We start from the raw sequence: 20,652 nt of genomic DNA, 5'->3' as shown, positions 1-20,652 counted from the left end.
GACCTCTGTCAGAGACTGTTTTTACTTGCTAAATAATTTGTTATCAAAAATACAGTTTAAAAAAAAAAAAGCTCCTCTTCTGTGTCCAATTTATAGTCACACTTACCTTGTCGGACTTTTACGTGGAGCACATGCAGAGAATGAAACACTAACAGTGAGATCCTTGCTAAAAGCTAAAAAGCTTCATCTGAAGGAAATGTCTTCAACAGAATACGGACTGAACGGTTTCGTTATCTTTCTAGCAAATATCATTTACCTCTTATATTTTTCTACCAATCCCAACTGTTCTGAGAAAGACAATTTTAAAATGTTGACAAGAATAAGTCAAGCACTTCAAGAGGCTGGAAGGCAGGGGGAGGGGGGAAGTTGAAGAAGGAATACAGTCCTTCATCGTTAGTTTAATTAATTATTTAGCAAATTTAGAAAGAAAACTGCTACTGCAGATCTCTGTTCCCTGCTAACAGATTTACTTTCTATTATCATGGACAATGTCATCTCCCTAATACCTTTATCCTATACTGGAACTACCTTTTGGACACAAGAAATTATCTGTAGCTGAAAACATGACAGTGTAGAAAGGAAACTGTTCTATTTTAATGAAGGTCATGAAATGTTTCCTCTGTTTGTTTTTTCCTGAGATGTTTAATGGAATTAAATAGAATGAATAAATGCCCATTTTAGTTGTCACTGAAAATAAAGATAATCTCTTTGATGACAGAGATTACCTCCATTCCTGGCTCTCTTTGCTTATACATATAATTCCAAACCTGCTCCTCCTCTTCCTCAGCATAAGTAGTGCCAGGCCTACTGCCACAGGACCCAACCCTCTCCCTCTTCATCGACTCAGAAAAACAAATTTGAATTTAGGAAAGCTTGTGTGTGATGGGCTGCCCAGCAGATCTCTTATAATTTCTTGTAACCATTTCTAAAAATATCTAAATAGGTTTGTACTTTTAATTAAAAACAACAACAACAATAACAAAGAAGGTTTACTTTGAAAGACTTCTTGACATAGAAAGCTTTTTAGGAAAAGGATTGCTTCTTACCTCTTCATAAAACTTCACCTGAGGGACAGCTTCATCAATTTCATTTAAACAAAAATCTTTAAAAAGCAAAAAACCTAAAAGCAAACAAAAACATTTTTCAGATTGTGCCCAAAAATATGATAAAGATTTCTGCAGAAGAACATTACAACAGATTAAGTCAACATTGAAATGTCCCCAGTTAGAAAGGGATCAATTTGTTCCCCAGTTTTGCTGGGCTCTCTGGACAGCTTTCCTTGCCTTTTCAGCCAGGCCAGCTGAAGCCAAAGCCAAAGGCAACACAGTTAAGTGACAAACAGCACCGGGGCCTGGGACTGCTGCCCTTCCCAGAGAATAAAGACAACAAGGGCAGGGGCAACCACAGAGCTCTCGAATATCAGGAAGGTGACCAACAAGGCCTGAGAAATAGGGCAGATGACCTAGAACTGGGCAGGAGTGGGGACGTAACAAACAGCAGGGCCTGGGGCTAGATCCTGGGGCTAAAATGGTGGGGGAGCTCTGAAGTAGGTGTCCCCACCCGACAGTCTCAGTCAGAGCTGGCCTTTGCCCCAGGCTTCCCTTCAGTGAGGACTGAGCTTTGGGAGCTCAGCGAGTTTGTCTGGACTCAAGCAAATGTGGGAACCAGAACTTCTATCTGTGGTGAAAGGAGATAAGGAGAGCACAAGTTACAAACAGCCCCAAGCACATTTGAGATCAATGTCCTGATGCACAACTGATGTTCATCACTGACCCTCAGTTCCCAGGGCCTGACATTGATTGAGCAGAAGTGCCAGTGAGGGATACACAGAAAGAGAAAGGAGCTGCATAGAACTGAGCACCGCTCACATGCCGGGAGACAAAGCAGAGAATCGTGGAAAGAGCCCTACTCTGGAGTCAGGAACCCGGACACTTCCCGGCTGGGTGACCAAGGGTCAAGTCACTTCACCTCTGCCTGCCTCATTTCCCTCATTTTAAAAAGTAGGGGTTGGACTCGTGTCTAAGACCCTTTGCAGGCCTTTTCTGAATCTGTGACCCTGTGATCTCTAGGCTCTTTATTTGACCTTTCCCTTGGAAAACTGTCAATCACAATCTTTCCATATCTGCCCCTTGCAGGTGACACCTGTCTATCCACAAATTCTAACAGAGTCTTAATCCCCTCCCCAGCCCCCAAGTCAGGGGCCTTTCTCCATTTGTCCTGGCATCTGCAGGACCCCAACGAAGTGCATGTACTGCCCACCTGTCATCTATCACAGAAAGAGTCCAGCTTCCTTTTCAATCAAACATATGTCACTTCTTGTTTGAAGTATCACCCTGGGTTACATGTTACAATCAGCTGATACTCAGCAAGTCTCTCCTTTGGATTCTATGGTTACTCATTTTACCTTCTTTGGAGATTATTATCTTGCTGCTCTCAGGCAACACTGGCCAACCCTGGAATTTATCCCCTTTTCACCGCCACTTCTTGAAGTCCCTGAATTCTTTCAAGATACAGTTCAAAGGAGATATTCCCCCATAGCAACTGCAGAAGTAGGTATCTATAGGTGTGAAATACTGTATGTAAACTGAGACTTCATTCACACATTGGTTTGTTTTGCAGAATTTATTTTTCGGTTACTTCTCTTTTTTATTCTTTATTATAAGGGATAGTTTTCTGACAAGAGTGAGAAAAGGTATACAATGAGAAATGTAGTTCTCATTACTAGGATATATAAAGGAAATGAAGTCATATTTATAAGAACAAGAGCCATTCCCCAATTAGTAAAAAGTTTAAGGAAATAGATGGATACTTCTCAAGGTAGGAGACCCCAATTATCTATAACCATATATTTTTAAATGTTCCAAATTGCTAATAGTTAAAGAAATGCAAATTAAGGCAATTCTGACATTCTACTACATACCTATCAGGCTGACAAAAATGGCAAACGTTAGCTAGACATGGGAAAACAGGCCCCCTGATGCACTGCTGGTGGAGCTGTGAATGGGTAGAGCCATTCTGGAAAGTAATTTGGAGTGATACCAAAATAATTACTAAATAGCGCGTGCCCATTGAAGCCAGCTAGATCAGTACTAGACCCATATCCCAGAAGGGATGACAGGTAAAGTAAAAAGTGGTGTATGTAAGAAATATTTATAACTAGTCATTAACTAAGCATTTATTAAGTACCTACCTACAATATAGGAAGCACTATGCTAAACTCGCAGGATCCAAAGAAAGGAATTCATAATCTGATGAGACAATAAGCAAACAACTCCAGCTGAACAAGCCATGTACGAAATAACTAGGAAAAATCAACAGAGAATGTGCTAGAATTAAGAGAAACTGGATTAGAATTAAAAGAATACTGGCTCAGGAACAAGAAGGAAGCCAGGGTCAGTCAGACAGAAGAGTCCTAGGGAGCAGGGAGAGGGAGAGGACCGGAAGGGGAAGAGAACTGGGTTATAATGGGCTCTGAAGGCCGGACAGTGGGTTTTATATTTGCCCCCAGACTGGGGGCTACAGGAGTTTACTGAATAGCAAATGACATGAATGGATCAGAATTTGGGGTAAATTCCTTTGGTGGCTGGAGGATGGATCAGAGGGGAGAGGCTTAGGGCAGACAGATCCATCAGCAGGCACTGAAGATGAGAGCACACATCAGCATGGGGGCAGTAACAGAGGAACGAGGAAGGAAGATGAAGGATGCTACAAAGGATTGGAAAAGGATGGTGAGAAAGTGTGAGGGACGGTGAGGATCAGAGTGCACTCAAAAATGACAGGAGATCTTTGGAAGCCTAGGGGGAAAAAGATAGCAAGTTCAGTTTTGGACAAGGTGAGTTTCCCATATCTATAAGACACCCAGTCTGAAATGTCTAAAGATGTGATCATGATGATGATCTCAATGATAGGAAAAGGGAAACAGAATAAACATTTACCTAGCACCTACTACATGCCAGTCACTGTACTAAGTTATCTCATTTGATTCTCACAACAACCTGGCTAAGTAGGTACTCTTAAAATTCCCATTTTAAAGCTGGAGAAAAATGAGGTAAACAGAAATTAAGTAGCATGGTCAGGGTCACACAGGAAATGACTGGGGCTGGATTTGAACTCAGGTCTTCCTGACTGAAGGCCCAGTGCACAGCCCAGCTGCCCCAATCCCCAGATATGAGCCTGGAGGGTAATAAAGAAGTAAGGGCTGAATAAGCCAATTTGAGAATTGGAGATAGACAGTCATCAACTTCATGGGAGCTGGGGAAGTCACTAACTAGACCATTATTTAGAGAGAGGAGAAGGAGGCTCGGGGCAGAGCCCTATGGGACATCATGCTTAGGAGCATGTCATGGCTGAAGATCCAGCCAAGAAAATGAGGGGTCATCTCAGATAAGTTAGAGAACCAGGAATGAACAGTGTACCCAAAACACTCAGAGGGAAGATTGTTGTTGTTATTGTCTGTCCTTCGTTCTGGAAGAAGACCTGGACATCAGGGAGGGGATGCCATGACACACAGTGAATTGGATTTAAGTAGGGAAGGCTGGGCAAGGGCCCCTGCCTCCCTTTCCCTTCCAGAGGCATCTGGGTCCAGGGGCCAGAGGGAGATCAGCAGCACTGGAGAGGGCCCTGAATGCAATGGGAGACTCGGGTCTTTCACAGGTCTCAGTCTGAGTATCAACTAAAAGAAGACGACTGACAGGGTCAAAGGTTGTACAGAAGCCTAGAAGACTGAGAAGAAGCCACTGGATTTGGCAACTAAGAGACTGTTGGCAGCTTTGGGGAGTGGAATTTTGGTGAAAAGATGAGGTCAGAGGTCAGACTGTCCAGTTAAGAAGAGCGGGAAAGGAGAGGAAGAGGGAGCGCCAGCTGTGGACAACCTTTCTCTAGGCATTCAGCTACCAAAGGCAGGATGGTCACCAGGGATGGAGAGATCAACTGAGGGTGGGGGAGTGAGAGGGAAGCAAGAGTGAGACTGAGGATAAGGGGGAGGGAAGATGCCGGGGTAGGGGGAGGAACTTGTATTCACTTGGCAAGAAAGGTCCCCTCTTCATGTGGGACAAAGGTGAAGGGGGTGAGAGTATCAGAGCATCTGAGTGATATGAGATGAGGAGGAGGGGACAAGTGGGAGATCTCAGAGAACGGCCTCCATGTTACTTTTCAATAAAATATAAGAAAAAGTTTTTGGTTAAGAGAGTCTGGGAGCCTTGGGAAGTTTAAGAAGGGATGAAGTCACCTGGAAGAGTCCCTGAGGACAGTGGGATAGTGAGTTGATAAGGGAGATGTAAAAGGATAATCTGGCAGAAACAGGGGCCTCATTAATGTTGGGTGCCCAATAGGAAAGATTTTGTGATTTTTCTCCCACCATTGTTCACGGCACATGTAATGAAGAAGCAATGGCAACAGAGGTGGGGATGATCCCAGGCCAGGGTTTGGTAAGAAACAACTGATAAATCAATAAGGGGACAAAGGACTCAGAAGAAGAGGACGCTGGAGGGCCAAAGTGGTTCACTAAGGAACCAAGGCGTGGTGAGGAGAGTGTGGCTTGTGCAGGAGTGAAGGCCTGGAGATTGGCCTTTTTGAATTAGGCTTAATTACAGTGGTGCCTGCTAACATTTGCTTCTGTATTAGCATCTCCATTATTCTGAAGGAGAGAACTGAAGGCTCGAGAGATTGGAGGCCATGATGTGGATGAAGAGCAGAGGCTGCTGTGAGAGGAAAAAAACAAAGGAATGATGATCAGAGAAGGAACTGTAGATGGGTCCACCTCTTAGTATAGCTCTTGGGGAGGAGGGGAGGAAGTCATGGCAAATGACCAAGTCATGGGCCTGGGAAGTTAGAGTGAGTAAGGGTTCTTAGAAGGAGAAGAACTCCAAGAGGCAGAAGTGAAGGAGGAGAGTATACGCCAGGTGTGCAGAGACAGCTCCTACAAAGGCTTGCCACCAAAGGGGGACACTAAGAGGTCAACTGAGCTGGATCCATGAGTGCAGGAGGCAAGGTGATGCAAAATGAGGCTAGAAAGTTGTGGGGGCCAGGGTGGAACAGGCTTCTAGATGAGTTTAAAAACCGTAGGAAACCATAGCAGCTTAAGTTCTGTGCAAGTTCTGTGCAAATGGGAGTTATGGTTATTATGAACAAAACACTAAGCAAGGTGAACATAGTATTTACAACACAGCTCCCACAATATTTTTGAGAGAAAAATACTTTAAATATCCTATCAATATGATTTAGCAAAGTTCATATAATTGTTTGATCAACAAAAGTTCATGAAACTCCTTCTATGTGCTAAGGTTATGCTAAGTTAAGGATACAAAAATAAACACAAGACAGTCCTTGCCCTCAAGGAGCTTACAATCTAATTAATTATTATGATGCTACATATAAAATTTACATCTGAGTTTTAATAGATTAATTATCCAAAAATCTATAATAGATATCAGGGCTACTGATTTCATTTAAAATGCACAGTGATTTTAAAATCATTGTTTTTCTGAGGAAAAATCTAAGTTACTACTTAAAGCAAATCTTAAAGTGAAGTTCTCATTTCCTGGATAAATACAAAATAATGGAGATGCTAATACAGAAGCAAATGTTAGCAGGCACCACTGTAATTAAGCCTAATTCGAAAACAAAAAGAGGGGAAAAAAAAAAAGTAGCTTTGTGTAGCAAATCAAAGTAGTCTCTTCCAACAGCCAGAAAAAAATATTTGCTAACAATTTATATAAAACACATATGAACTCTTTTCACTTACTATAATCCAATGCAGAAAGCCTTCAGCAATTATACAAGTCACTTAGGTTATCTGAATTTCTCTTCCATCACAAACAACCACGTACAGAAAAGAATCTCCCTTTAACGTCCTGTCATATAACACTATCATTATGGCTTCCACAACATGCCTCCATTCCCCATAGCTCTTCTGTCACCAAACTCACGTTCAATAGGCTTGAATCGTTAAACCTCTTCTCCAAGGTTTCTGATTTGTCAAAAAAAAAAAAAAAAAAAAAAAAAAAAAAAAGTTAAATAGATCTTGGGCTGTCTTCAAATTAGGTCCGGGGCAGTACATTCTACAATAAAATTGGAGGGTTCAACTCAAACATCCCTATGATACTTCCAAATTCGAAAAATTCGATTCTAGAATGTCATTCAGTAAGAAAAGAGAATTAGAGAATACTGAAATGGGCCTGCTGCAATCAAATTGATGACCAAAGGGGAGTTCTTGGACATTTGGCATTTTGAATTACGACAGCTCAGAGGTGAAAGGCCAGTTCAGCGGCCATGTCATCGGAGCCATCTCTAAGCAAGACTTCCTTCCACAAGGCATCAAACATCCTGCTCTAGCAACTATTTCAGGCCAAGCCTAGCAGCTGATAAGACAAGGGATTGATTCCTTTCCGCTCCAGATTGCACTCCTCCCTCATTCTGGGACTCTAGAAGTTACCCATCCCTGGATTTCTCATGCTAGAAAAGCTCTTCCTCTGACCCACTGGCTCCTCCCCAAACCTCCATTTTGAGGATGGCATTCTAGCCACAGTCATTCCAGATTTTACAAGTTTTCTCCACCATGCCCCTCTCCCCGCAAAAGGGCCACCAACTCCCATTTTTTAGCTTTCTTTACATCATTTCCTCCCTTTAAAATGTAAATTCCTTGAAAATAGGGCCCAGCTTTCTGCACCCATTTTTTTGGTGCTGTATCTGGTACATAGTAAATGCTTAAGAAATACTTGCTGATTTGCCTCTAGGGATTAATTTTTCCTCATGGTAAAGACTGTATTAAAGTGCCTTTTTTTTTTTTTTTTTTTTTTTTAAGTTTTTAGCCCCTGCTCTTAGTCTTGCCCTCTTAGGTTAAGTAGCAAAGATGATGAATCTCTCTCCCAAATGACTCAAGACTTCTTTTAAGTCTTCTCTTCTCCAAAAGAAAGTTCTTTCCCTAATCCTGACAGTTTTTAGTTCCTTCACCACTCTGGTCCCTCTTGCTTTGCCCCTATGTGCTCCAGTTGATTATATTCTCCCTAAAATATGGTGCCCAGAACTCAACAAAACATTCCAGCTCTGACTAAACAGGGCAGAGATAAGGCTTCTCTTAATGTGGCTTAAGGTTGCTAACTTAGATTGGGTCCACAGTACACTAAAACCATCAGATCATTTTCAGAGAAACTATTAAAGAACTTGAGTTTTTGAACCTCAGTATAGGATTTCACATTTATCTCTAAACTTACTAAGAAAATGGAGGCTTTTGAAGCTGAGCTTCCTCTTTTTTTCATTCTCCATTTTTAAATGTTTCTCAGGATTATCAACCTCTCTCTTCTTTTCCTCTCTTCTCTTCCTTACAGAAGAAGAAATATTGTCAAAAATTAATCCCCTTTAACCCTTCCATGTCATCTTGTAGTCACCAATTACAATCTCTCCTCCACAAGAGGCTTGTTCTCATCTGCCCGCTTACCCAGCTATTCTATTTCTTTGGCTGACTCCTCAACTTTTTTCTGGCTTCTTAATGGGAATGCTTCCCACTAAAGTTCCAAGTCTCTCCAATTGGGAAAAAGCTTTTGTCTTTACTATTTTCTTCTATCCTGCAATTAACTCCCATTCTTCTCTTTCCCTCCTGCTAAACGAATTAACTGGCTTCTCACTACGCACTCTTTCCTAGATCTCCTGCAGATGAACTTTTGTTCTGAAGACTAACTGAAATCCTTTTCTAAATTTATCAGCGGCCTACTAATGTCAAATCTAACAACCACTTTTCAATTGTCACCCTCCTTCCTCTTGGTGTAGCTTTTAACATTTTTGACAGCCTTCTATCGAATCCTGTTCTTCCCCCCTTTGAGCTTTCTGACACACCAGTCTCCTGGTCCTCATCCTATCTGCCCACTGCTCTGCTTCTTTTCTTGGCTCCTCTTTTTTTCCAATTTCTTAAGAGGAGAAGGAGAGCATCTAAGGCAGGGGTCCTCAAACTACCGCGGGCCAGATGCGGCAGCTGAGGACGATTATCCCCCTCACCCAGGGCTATGCAGTTTCTTTATTTAAAGGCCCACAAAACAAAGTTTTTGTTTTTACTATAGTCCGGCCCTCTAACAGTCTGAAGGACAGTGAACTGGCCTCCTGTTTAAAAAGTTTGAGGACCCCTGATCTAAGGTATCTCCCTTGGCCCTCTTCTCTACTTATATTCTCTCTCCTGCTCATCTCAGTCACTGCTATCACTTTGGTTACAATTCCTATGCAGAGATATTTCCCAGTCTCTATTGCAAGCCCTAAATTCTTCTCTTAGCTCTACCTGTCTTGAGGATACCCTGGTTGTCTTACTCCTTCTTGTTTCTGTGGCTTTAGTCAAAGTCCTCAGCTTCTCTGGCCAACCCAATTGGTTGATCCTTAAGGTCCTTCTCAGTTTGAAATCTATGATCCTCTGATCATAACCAGGATTTTCCATGAGCACTTCCACCTTCACATGTGTAAAGATGATTTCAACACCTTTCTCTCTAAACTCCTTTCTTCTGCCTTTCTGTCTCTGGCACTTATTATATAGACTATCCAGCATCTGATACAATGGATTATGTCCTGAAGATTTCAACAGACAATCCTTCACCTAAACTCGTATTCCAGAAACCTTAGGTATTCTCAAGGCAGTCTGAACCATGATTGAGGATAAAAACAAGAGCAGTTCATAAAAACAGTCAACAAGGAGGTTCCCTGGGATCTTAGGAGATACCTGCTAAAGTCTCATATTCTTCTTATATTTCTCTTCGCCAATGGACTCTATCCCCCTGGGTCCCAGTTCACTTCTCCTCGAGGCAAAATCAACCCCAGCTGCCACAGGCCTTCACCCTAACTTACTCCCCTGCCATGGAGCCAGGTGGTATTGTGAGAGTGGGAGGGAGAGCTTGCAGAGTGCTGGCCGTGGCCAGCTAGCCGGTCTCTTACCCTTCAGCAGAGAAGGAAACAGAATCTGGTTACTCTGCTCCTACTTTTCTCCTCTTTCCTTCCTGTGGCCCAAGATAACTCTAGGCCTCAATTCCTCCTGGCCCAGCTTCAGCTCAGAGCTAAATGAGAAGGAAAAGCCTGACTGTGCAATCTTCTTCTCCAGTTCCAGGCCCACGCCAGCACTACAGGTCCCCTTTGTTTCTGATTTCACAACTGAAATTTTCTTTTGACTCTTCCCTTCCCCTCACCTCTCCTATCCTAGAAGTTGCCAGCTCTCACCAATTCCATCATTTCTTTCCCACTTTCTCCTTCCTATTCCCACCGCCCTCGCTGCTACAGGCCCTCACTACCTCCTGTGTGCATTATTGCAATAGCCTCCTAACAGATTTGCCCACTTCCACCCTTTCCTCGCCTCAGCAACAGCTCTGCTTGCTGGACAGAGAGCTGGGCACAGAGCTGTGATGACCTTGGCTGAAGCCATCTGGGTTATTTAAATGGAACACAAGGGGCTGTAGACCCCTCTCCCATCCTCTCCCCCCAGCTACAGCCAGCTCAGGGAGGTTCCTCAATGGTGGCTGGCTCTCTCTTGTCCTCACAACACTGCCCAGCTTCCATCTAGCATGGAGCTGAGAGAGGGCAGATCCCCAAAGACAGCAGAGCTTGCGGAGTACTGGCCGTGGCCAGCTAGCTGGTCTCTTTTCCTTCAGCAAAGAAGGAAGCAGGAATCTGGCTGCTCTGTTCCTACTTTTCTCCTCTTTCCTTCTTGTGGCCCAAAATAACTCTGGGCCTCAATTCCTCCTAACCCAGTTTCAGCTCAGAGCAACCTTCTTCTCCCCTATTCTCATCTACAAATGGACACAATCTAGATATGTCCAATCAGCTGTAAGAGAGAGATAACCCAGCATCACCCCATTCGTAGAATGATTGTATGTGTTACAGGTTCAGGTCACAAGATTATTAAAACAGTTTATTTCCTTTGTGTAGAAATCACTATTAGAAAATTTCATGGACACTGAACCATCCATCTGACCCAATGCCCTCAGTTTACAGGTGAGGAAACAGACACAAAGTTAACTAACTCACCCAACATCACACAGGACATACAAGGGAGTGCCAGAATTTGAATTCAGGCCTTCTTACTTCAACTTCAGTGCTTCCCTGATCCCTAGCTTCTTCATCCCTAGCTGCTAGCATTAAATGAATGATCCACCTGGCGGCTCAAATATAAGCAAATGAGCTTCAGTGAGCATCTACTTGGTTCCAGACTACTTGGGCACCGAGGGTACAAAGAAAGAATAAAATGGTCCCTGACCCCAAGGAGCTTACATTCTCCTGGGGTGATACAACTTGCTCAGAAAAGAGTGACTCTAAGAGATATATAGGTAAACATGGCCCTGCAAGTTCACTGACTCTAAGAATATCAGTGTGGAGGGAGATCTGGTGAAGGGAGAGATGACAGAGGAGAACAATTATATTAGTCAAAGAGAGATGAGTTAAGACCTGAGCTAGGCCCCCGGCTGCAGAAGCTGCAGAGAGAGCCAGAAGGGAGAGATGTTGCACAGTTTGAGCATTAAGACTAAGAACAACAACTGGTGTGACACGGGGGCTTTGCAAAGCCTTGAGGGTCATTACCTCACAAGACCCTTCTTAGCCCATTTTCCTGAAATGGAAGCTTGGGACAGTTCGCTCACTAAGTGTGCAGTGGGACCCAAGCTCGCACCTCGCTAACTTCATGTTGGTGCTCTTCCGTTATACCAGCAAGCTGACTCAAAAAGAGTCAAGACTGACTCCTCAGCTGAACACTGATGACCGAAAAGAACCGCAATGAATGTGACAAAAAGCAAAATTGGAATCACATGTAGGGATTAGGGGATAATACAAATTCTATTTTGAACATTTAACAGGGGATAGTAAGCAAGCAACAGGAGGTGAGGAAGAGTAGCTTAGGATAAAGATGAGGGCTAGAGAAGTAGATTTAACAGAATATTTAAAGAGAAAGGGATCAGGACAGAGACCTAATTTACATCCACACATATGTGTATGACTAGTGATCTTGCAAAGGAAATTGAAGGTGAGAAAAAGGATGCTGATAGAGCTATAAAAGAGAATCAAAAAGGACCAAAAGGGTCCTGACCCTGAGTTATGAATGACCTGACAATTCTCAGGAATAATTTCCAAAGAAGGAAAATGTAGGAATTTAAAGGGTCCTACTTTGCTTATCTTAACATTTTGATTTTCAGACACATGAAAACCAAAACCTAGAAGTATTGTGCCCCAGCAGATTTGGGGTATATGGAACAGGAACTTTAATCAATCCATCCTCCCTCCATTAATTCAGCCATCCGGTGCCTAGGCCAAATCCTTTAGACTATTTTGTTAGAGTATCTAAGAAACATACTTCCTCCAATCTCGTTAGTGCCTAGCCACTTAGATCCTCAGGCTAGTAGGTTTAGGCTCCTCCCTGGCCTCTCCCTACTCTTTACCAACTCCTCCCTAATTCCTCCCTAATTTTCTAGATCCTACCCTTACTCCCCTCCCCCCTCTTTGCTCTGCCTTTAAAGTCTACAGAACCAGAAGCATCTTGCCCAGTTCTATATGGTTCAGCCTTGCTTAATCATATTCAATTTAGCATGAGGGCTGTTTCACAATAATAAATGGCACCCTTTGTGTCCCTGATGAACGTGTCATGAGTTTTTCACATTTCCAAATGCTCTCCCACCTGGTATCAGAGCCTTTATCTAACACTTCTTCATAACAGATAATAGCTGGCAGGAGTTATGGAGACTTTTTCCCTGCTTGCACAATTCCCTTAATCCATAATTTCATGTCTCCCTCTTTCAGCTGCAGTTTTACACGTGCCATGAACAGCCGAGCTTATTTCTCTTCAACTGCTAAATTTCAATCTGTCCTTTAACACTTAACTCCAACTCTATTTCTCCCAAAAAACTTTCTCTGAGTCAGAAAAAAAAAAAAGTCAAATGGAACAAGTCTTCATCCTTAGACTTCACACATTAATTACACATTAATTTTCTAATGAATTAATCATATAATACTCAACTTAATTTATGCAATTAGAGTTCTGAGATGGAGTCATCTATCCCAACAAAATTATTATAATCCTTGAGGGCAGAGACCATGGCTTGCCTAAATCTTGCACAATTCTCTGTATGCTATAGATACTAAGTATTTACTGGGTCACTTCCTTTCTTATTGTAACAAAGTTATCTGGGCAATTTTAATAAGGAAAACCATCAATATATTTTGGTTTCATATAGAAGGATTGCAGAAGAAAATGTGTTTAAGTCCAATTTATTTGGATAATAGATAGACTCTACTTAGATTTTACTAGTATAATTTTTAAGACATATTTTTAAACTATATCAATATACTTAAATCAAGCACACCTAAAATGGAAACAAAGTATCTTCACAGGATGTTATATATGTCAGTCAGTAAAATTTCAGAATGAATAGACCAGAATAAATGAGAAATGCTTGACAAAATAAATAAAAATACAACACAGATAATGTTCATTTGTGGTTTTCTAAGTCAATATGTGGCTCCAGGGATCCATTTCTGTTGGAATTTGACATGACTGGGCTACATTATTTCACCTCAAACATTTGCCTCACTTGGTCAAATCAATATTTCTGTAGCCTACAATGGTTTGAGGCACTCTATAGGCATTCAAGACACAAAAAGAAGCAAAAGATAATTCTTGATCTCCTGAAGCTTTCACTCTACTGATTTCCTTCAAATGGGACAATTAAGTTTTTTGTCCCAAGCAGTTTCATTTATGATTTCTTAAAACAGAATTCTGGAACCAGGCTTTGATAAAGATCATTGGGGTTCAAATAGACTGTGCCTTAAACCCAAATCACTCTGGTTCTCACTGATTAGCTAAGAATAGATCCTAGTCCAAACTGCACTGGGTCATTGTTTGGGTTTTTATGGGCATAGAGTATAATACAAATTGTTTCTGTCTTAGCCAGAAACCATGAGGATCTTCCCTTCCCCATAGGATTTTTTTTTAAGTAGGCAAACTAGACCATCTTTTGCTCATTTTTTACCTAGCCTTAAACCACAAATAGGTCTGATCTCAGACAAACTGAGACCTGGGAAAGATCTTAGCTCTCCCATGGCCCCTAGTATCCAACTCCCATCATAGCCAGTCCCCCGACCTATATCTTGCCACTGGACTCAGAAGACCCTGGAAGAGAGAGTGACGCTGATGAGTTTGCACAGCCCTGCCTCACTTAAGCCCAATTCACTTGCAAGTCAAGGCTTCACCTTCCAGATGTCACTGGTCATCTTCAAGAAAGGACAAACAACACTCTGTTTAAGTGGCACTGGGAAAAAAGGCAAAGGTCGCCAACATCACCTGGTGAAGTACAGTCTGGCAGCATGAAGTATGGAAGTTCACACCTCTAGAAAGTGCAAAACCACAGGAGGGACCTTAGGGAGCAACTCTTCCAATCCCCTCCTACAGCTGAGGAAAGGGAGGCTCCCCAAAGGGAAATGACTTGCCCAAGATCACAATGCCAATTGCACAGAGAAAAAACTAGAACCCCAGTGTCCTAATTTTTATAGTCCAATACTCTTTCTACTGCATGAGTTTGTTACTTTTAGTAATATTTGAAATGAACCAAAAGGGTAATACTGGTAAATTTACATTATGGTGCATAGTATATGCTTGATATTCAACTAGAAGAGTTGTTTTGATTTTATTTTATCATAAATAGTATTTCCCCATCTTAATTACAATTTGCAAAGAGAAAAACATTACAAATTAAATTCTACTTATAGAAAAGTCATGTGACTGATGCTAAGTAAAATGAGCAAAACTGGGAGATCATTATATACAATAACAACAAGATTATACAACGATCATTCTGATGGACGTGGCTCTCTCCAACAATGAGATTGATTCAAACCAGTTCCACTTGTTCAGTGATGAAGAGAGCCATTTACACCCAGAGAGAGAACTGTGGGAACAGAGTGTGGACCACAACAGAGCATTCTCACTCTCTATTATTGTTTGCTTGCATTATGTTTTCTTTCTCAGGATTTTTTTTTCCTTCTTGATCCGATTTTTCTTGTGCAGCAAGATAACTGTATAAATATATATACATATATTGGATTTAGTCTATATTTTAACGTATTTAACATGTATTGGACTACATCCCATCTAGAGGAGGGAGTGGGGGGAAGGAAGGGAAAATTTGGAACAAAAGGTTTTGTAAAGATCAATGTTGAAAAAATTACCCATGTATATGTTTTGTAAATAAAACAAAGAAAACCTATAGCTTGTAAATAAAAAGCTATAATAAAAAAAAAAAAAAAAGAAAAGTCATCTGCTAGAATCAGTCTCTCTCTTGCATTTAAATTCAAAATGTACAGGATATATTGAACATCAAGGAGATCAAATAAGTCAATATTTAAAGAAATTAATTCAGACTATTCACTGGAAGGACAAATACTGAAGCTGAATCCTAAATACCTTGACCACATAACAAAAAAAGAAGACACAATGGAAAAGATCCTGATGTTGGCAAATATTGAAAGCAAAAAGAGGAGGGCACGATGAGATAGAGAGAGAATGTCATGGAAGCAAAGAATATGACTTTGGGAGATAGTGGAGGATAGAACAGCCTGGGGAACCATAGGTCCATGAAAAGTTAGACCTAATTGAATAACTAAACAATAACAATAATAGGGATGATAAACTTGGGGAGATTCCAGTTAGGATGTATCAGAAGCCCAAGAAATGGTACAAAACAAATAGTGATGAAAGCCAAGGGAAAATCTCAGTAGCCCCAAGCCCCATTTCCTAATCTGGCAGGACCAAAGGGGACCAAGAGCAGGCGTTAAGGACGGAAAAAAGCCTATCAAAACACAGCCAAACACCAGGAGGCTCCTACCAACTTCTTCCAACCATCTCAGTGAATTACCTCGACAAAGGAAAGGCTTCTGGCGACTCTCCAACAATCTCTGCTCTCTGTACCTATCAGAGCTTGCCAGATTTCCATTTATTTCATTTCTTTATGCATCTGTTAGGAGCCAAGTCATGCAGACAGGAAAAACAAGAAGTAATTAAGTAAAACTAGGAGTAATTTTAAATTAATATTAAAAACATCAATAGTCTTTTCTTTAGACTTTGTGTAAGATGCCAAAATGAGAGGCTTCAGGACCTAATGGAAGGATAAGACTGGACTTTGATTAGACCTGTTTTCAAATACTGATTGTCACTTGTTAGCTGGAAAACTCCACTAAAATACTAACCCATTCAATGGTCAAGCATTATTCTGACAGAGAAGTAAGGTATTCAAGACACAGAATATCCATTTTCAGACATGTAGAATTTGTTATATATTTTCAAAGAAAAGTAAGCTGCACATAACAGAAATTCAAAGTTTCTGCTCCTTTTCTGTTCTACAGTCTATGTGAAGATCCTCTTTTTGTTTAATCTCAGAATTTTAAAAAATACAATTCTGAAAAAAGTGGAAAACTTCACAGTTCCTCTCCTGAGTGGATCTATACTCCAATAATTTTCATTTTCTGTTTTTTCCTCTTTGCAAAGGTGATAGAAGTGAGATAGAACTGACCTGATTCATTTCATTGTTGAAGAGAGCCATGTCCATCAGAATTGATCATCGTATAATCTTATTGTTGCCATATGTAATGATCTCCTGATTCTGCTCATTTCACTTAGCATCAGTTTATGTAAGTCTCTCCAGGTCTCTCTGAAATCAACCTGCTGATCATTTCTTATATAACAATAATATTCCATAACATTCATCTACCATAACTTATTCAGCTATTCTCCAACTTGTGGGTGTATGGGAAACAATTTTTACAGCCAATGTTTCTGATAAAGGCCTCATTTCTTTTTCTTTTTCTTTCTTTTTTTTTTTATTAAAGCTTTTTATTTACAAAATATATACATGGGTAATTTTTCAACACTGATCCTTGCAAAGCCTTCCGTTCCAAATTATCCCCTTTTCCCCCCTTCCCCTAAATGGCAGATAGTCCAATATATGTTAAATGTGTTAAAAATATATGTTAAATACAATATATGTATACATATTAATAGTTATCTTGCTGCACAAGAAAAATCAGATCAATAAGAGAAAAAAAAACTGGGAAAGAAAACAAAATGCAAGAAAACAACAGAAAGAGTGAGAATGCTATGCTATGTTCCACACTCAGTTCCCACAGGCCTCTCTGTGGGTGTATATGGCTTTCTTCATCACTGAACAATTGGAATTGGTTTGAATCATCTCATTATCAAAGAGAGCCACGTCCATCAGAATCATCGTATAATCTTGTTGTTGCCATGCACAATGGTCTCCTGAGTAAAATGCTCATTTCACTCAGCATTAGTTCCTCTAAGTCTCTCCAGGTCTCTCTGAAATCCTCCTGCTGATTGTTTCTTATAGAACAATAATGTTCCATAACATTCATACACCATAACTTATTCAGCCATTCTCCGGCTGATGGGCATCCATTCAGTTTCCAGTTTCTAAGCACTACAAAAAGGGCTGCCACAAACATTTTTGCACATGTAGGTCCCTTAAAGGTCTCATTTCTAAAATATACAAGGAACTGAGTCAAATTTGTAAGACGACAAGTCATTCCCCAATTGATAAATAGTCAAAGGATTTGAACAGGTAATTTTCAGATGAAGAAATTAAAGCAATCTATAGCATATGAAAAATACTTCAAATCACTATTGATTAGAGAAATGCAGATTAAAACAATTCTGAGAAACCACCTTACACTTATTAGATTGGCTAATATGAGAGAAAAAATGATAAATGTTGGTAATGATTTAGAAATTTAGGACACTAATGAACTACTGGAACAGATGTGAACTGATCCAACTATTCTGGAAAGTAACAACCAAAGGGCTATAAAATTGTGCATACCATATTTAACCTATATTGAATTATTTGCTGTCTAGGGGAGGAGGAGGTTTGGCAAGGGTGAATACTAAAACCTATTTTTGCATGTATTTTTAAAAGTGAAAATATTGGATTAAAAAAAACTGTGCATACCCTTTGATCTAGCAATATCACTACTAGATCTGTATCCCAAAGAGATCATAAAAAAGGATGACAAAAACCATTTATAGCAGCTCTTTGTAGTGGCAAAGAATTGGAAATTGAGGAATGGCTAAATAAGTTACAGTATATGAACATAATGGAATATTGTCATTCTATAAGAAATGATGAACAGGCTGATTTCAGAAAAGACTGGAAAGACTTACATGAACCAATGCTGAGTGAAGTGAGCAAAACCAAGAGAGCATTGTACACGGTAACAACAATACTGTGTGGTGAGCAACAACTTTTGGGCATGACCTTTGGGAAGTCAATCAAACAACATTTATTAAGATCCTATAATATACCAGACACTGTGCTAAAACACTGGGGATACAAAAAGAGGGGGGAAAAGTTCCTGTCCTCAAGGAGCTTAACAATCTAATGATGGATACAAAGCAAACAAATATATACACAACAAAATATTTATATAAAAAATTATTAAAGAGAAAAAATACCAAAAGTAAGAGGGATTAAAGGAGGATTTTTGTAGAACAGTAGGATTTTAGTTGGGATTTCCAACAAGCACCAAGGTTAGTAGAGTGTAGGATAGACTATGTTGCAGGCATGGGTGACAGCGAAAGAAAATGCCCAGAAACGAAATTTGGAATATCCTTTTGATGAAATAGCTATGAATGAAAAGAGGTATGAATGACTTAGCTCCTCAGCAATACAGTGATCTAAGAAAATGGCAAAAAATATATGATGAAAAATGCCATCCATACAGAGTAAAAGCTATGGAATCTGAATGCAGATTAAAGCATACTATTTTCCCTTTTTTTTTTAATAACTTTTTATTGACAGAACATATGCCTGGATAATTTTTTGAAACATTATCCCTTGGACTCACTTCTGTTCCAACTTTTCCCTTCCCTCCTTCCACCCCCACCCCTAGATTTTCCCTTTTTTTTTTAATTTGTTTTTCTTTCTCATAGTTTATCCCTTTTGTTTGGATTCCTCTTTCACAACATGACTAATATGAAAATATGTTTTAAATGACTATGCATGTGTAACCTATATTGAATTGCTTGCTGTCTTGGGGAAGGGAGAGGGAACTCAAATCTTACAAAAATGAATATGGAAAATTATCTTTGAAGGTAATTGGAAAAAGATAAAATACTATTAAGTGCCCAAAAAAAGAAAGAAAAGAAAATGAGATGGTCAGTCTGTTAAAAGGAAGTAAAATTATTTCCCAGGAGTTCTAAGTCAAAGAAAAAAATATGGAAAGGAGTCAGAAAGAAAGAATTAAGCATCAACAAGCCAGAGTTAGGATCACAGATGCTTTAGCAGCCACTACCAACAAAAGAGCAGAAAACTTGGAATATGATATTCCAGAAGGCAAAGGATAAAAGCTTATAGACAAGAATAACTAACCCAGCAAAACTGAGCACGTTCCTCCTATAGGGAGGATATGGACTTTTAATAAAATGGAGGACTTCCAAGCATTCCTGATTTAAAAAAAGACCAGAGCTGTTGAGAAATTTTGAAGTTCAAACACAAGAATTGAGAGAAATATAAAAAGAGAAAGGCCAATGAACAATCCTAAAAGACTAAATATGGATAAAGAGCTTATCACCAAACTTATATGTGTGTACCTTCTGAACCCTGTCATCAGCTGGCATAAAGAGATTAGAAAAATAGAAGGCATCTAATTAATCAGAAGGCCTAAGAGAGATGGTTAGTTCTTTATGGTCTTAAAAAGATAATTTAAGATTGAAGTTGGAAAGAAAGAGAAAAAGGAATACATTCAAAGATGGAAGAAGGGAAAGGAATGTTAGGGAAAATTGTTTCTCATAATCAGGAGGCTCAAATAGACCCCTATACAAACAAAAAGGAGAGGTGGGAGAGGGGCTGACATGTGAACCTCACTACCAGGTGAACTGATGAAAGGAGGAGAAAATACACCCATGAAATTGAGTTCAGAAACATATTGTATTCAACAGGAAAATAGGAAAGAAAGGGCAGAAACAGGAGTTGGAGGGAAGATAGATTGACAATGGAATTGATCCTAAACAACAACAACAACAACTAGTGAAAAGCATAAAAAATATGCAGTTCTTTTTGAGGTGACAAAGAAGGAGAATCTAAGGAAGTGATCATGAATTCAGGGTTGCCTGAATAAGTGACACTAAATATATGTGATAGAATACTATTGTGCTGTCAGAAATGACAAAGAATATGGTTTCTGAGAAACCTGGGAAGACTTAGCTGAAAGGATAATGTGAAGTGAAGCTAGAGCCAAAAGACAAGTCATTTGATAACAACAATATAACAAAGACAACTTTAAAAGACCTAGGAACTCTTCGATGAGCATAACGACCAGCCCTGGTCCCGGAAAACTAATAAAGAAAGATGTCGCCCACTTTCTGAGAGAGATGAAAAACTCAGAGACCTACGTGGGTACACATCTGTGCATACATATATTTATAATATGATATATACACCCCACTCATAGAAATGTCAGTGTGTGTACACGTTTGTCGGCTGGACAAGGTCGGTGTGGATAGTCAGTTTGCTTCATCGGGCATATTCTTGACAAAGCTTCCATTTTTCTCTCATTCTTATTGAGGATACGGGGAGGAAAAGGAGACAGATAGTTGAAGATTGAAAAGAAATTTGCTTCCTCAAGTGCCCTTCTCTAGTC

At 40.1% G+C, this 20,652-nt stretch overlaps 1 protein-coding gene across 1 annotated transcript in view; it reads right to left on the bottom strand.

Moving 5' to 3' along the window:
* Positions 1-20,652, bottom strand: part of GRK3 (G protein-coupled receptor kinase 3) — a 183,471-nt gene that overhangs the window by 96,128 nt on the left and 66,691 nt on the right. Inside the window, exon 3 of the mRNA XM_031948769.1 lies at positions 1,047-1,120. Coding sequence (XP_031804629.1) covers positions 1,047-1,120 — 74 coding nt within the window. The remainder of the gene's footprint in view (positions 1-1,046; positions 1,121-20,652) is intronic.

Source organism: Sarcophilus harrisii, chromosome 1 (assembly GCF_902635505.1).
Source record: "Sarcophilus harrisii chromosome 1, mSarHar1.11, whole genome shotgun sequence".
Lineage (NCBI taxonomy): Eukaryota > Metazoa > Chordata > Mammalia > Dasyuromorphia > Dasyuridae > Sarcophilus > Sarcophilus harrisii.
Note: the sequence above shows the minus strand (reverse complement) of the source record. Positions and strands in the feature narration are given on the sequence as shown.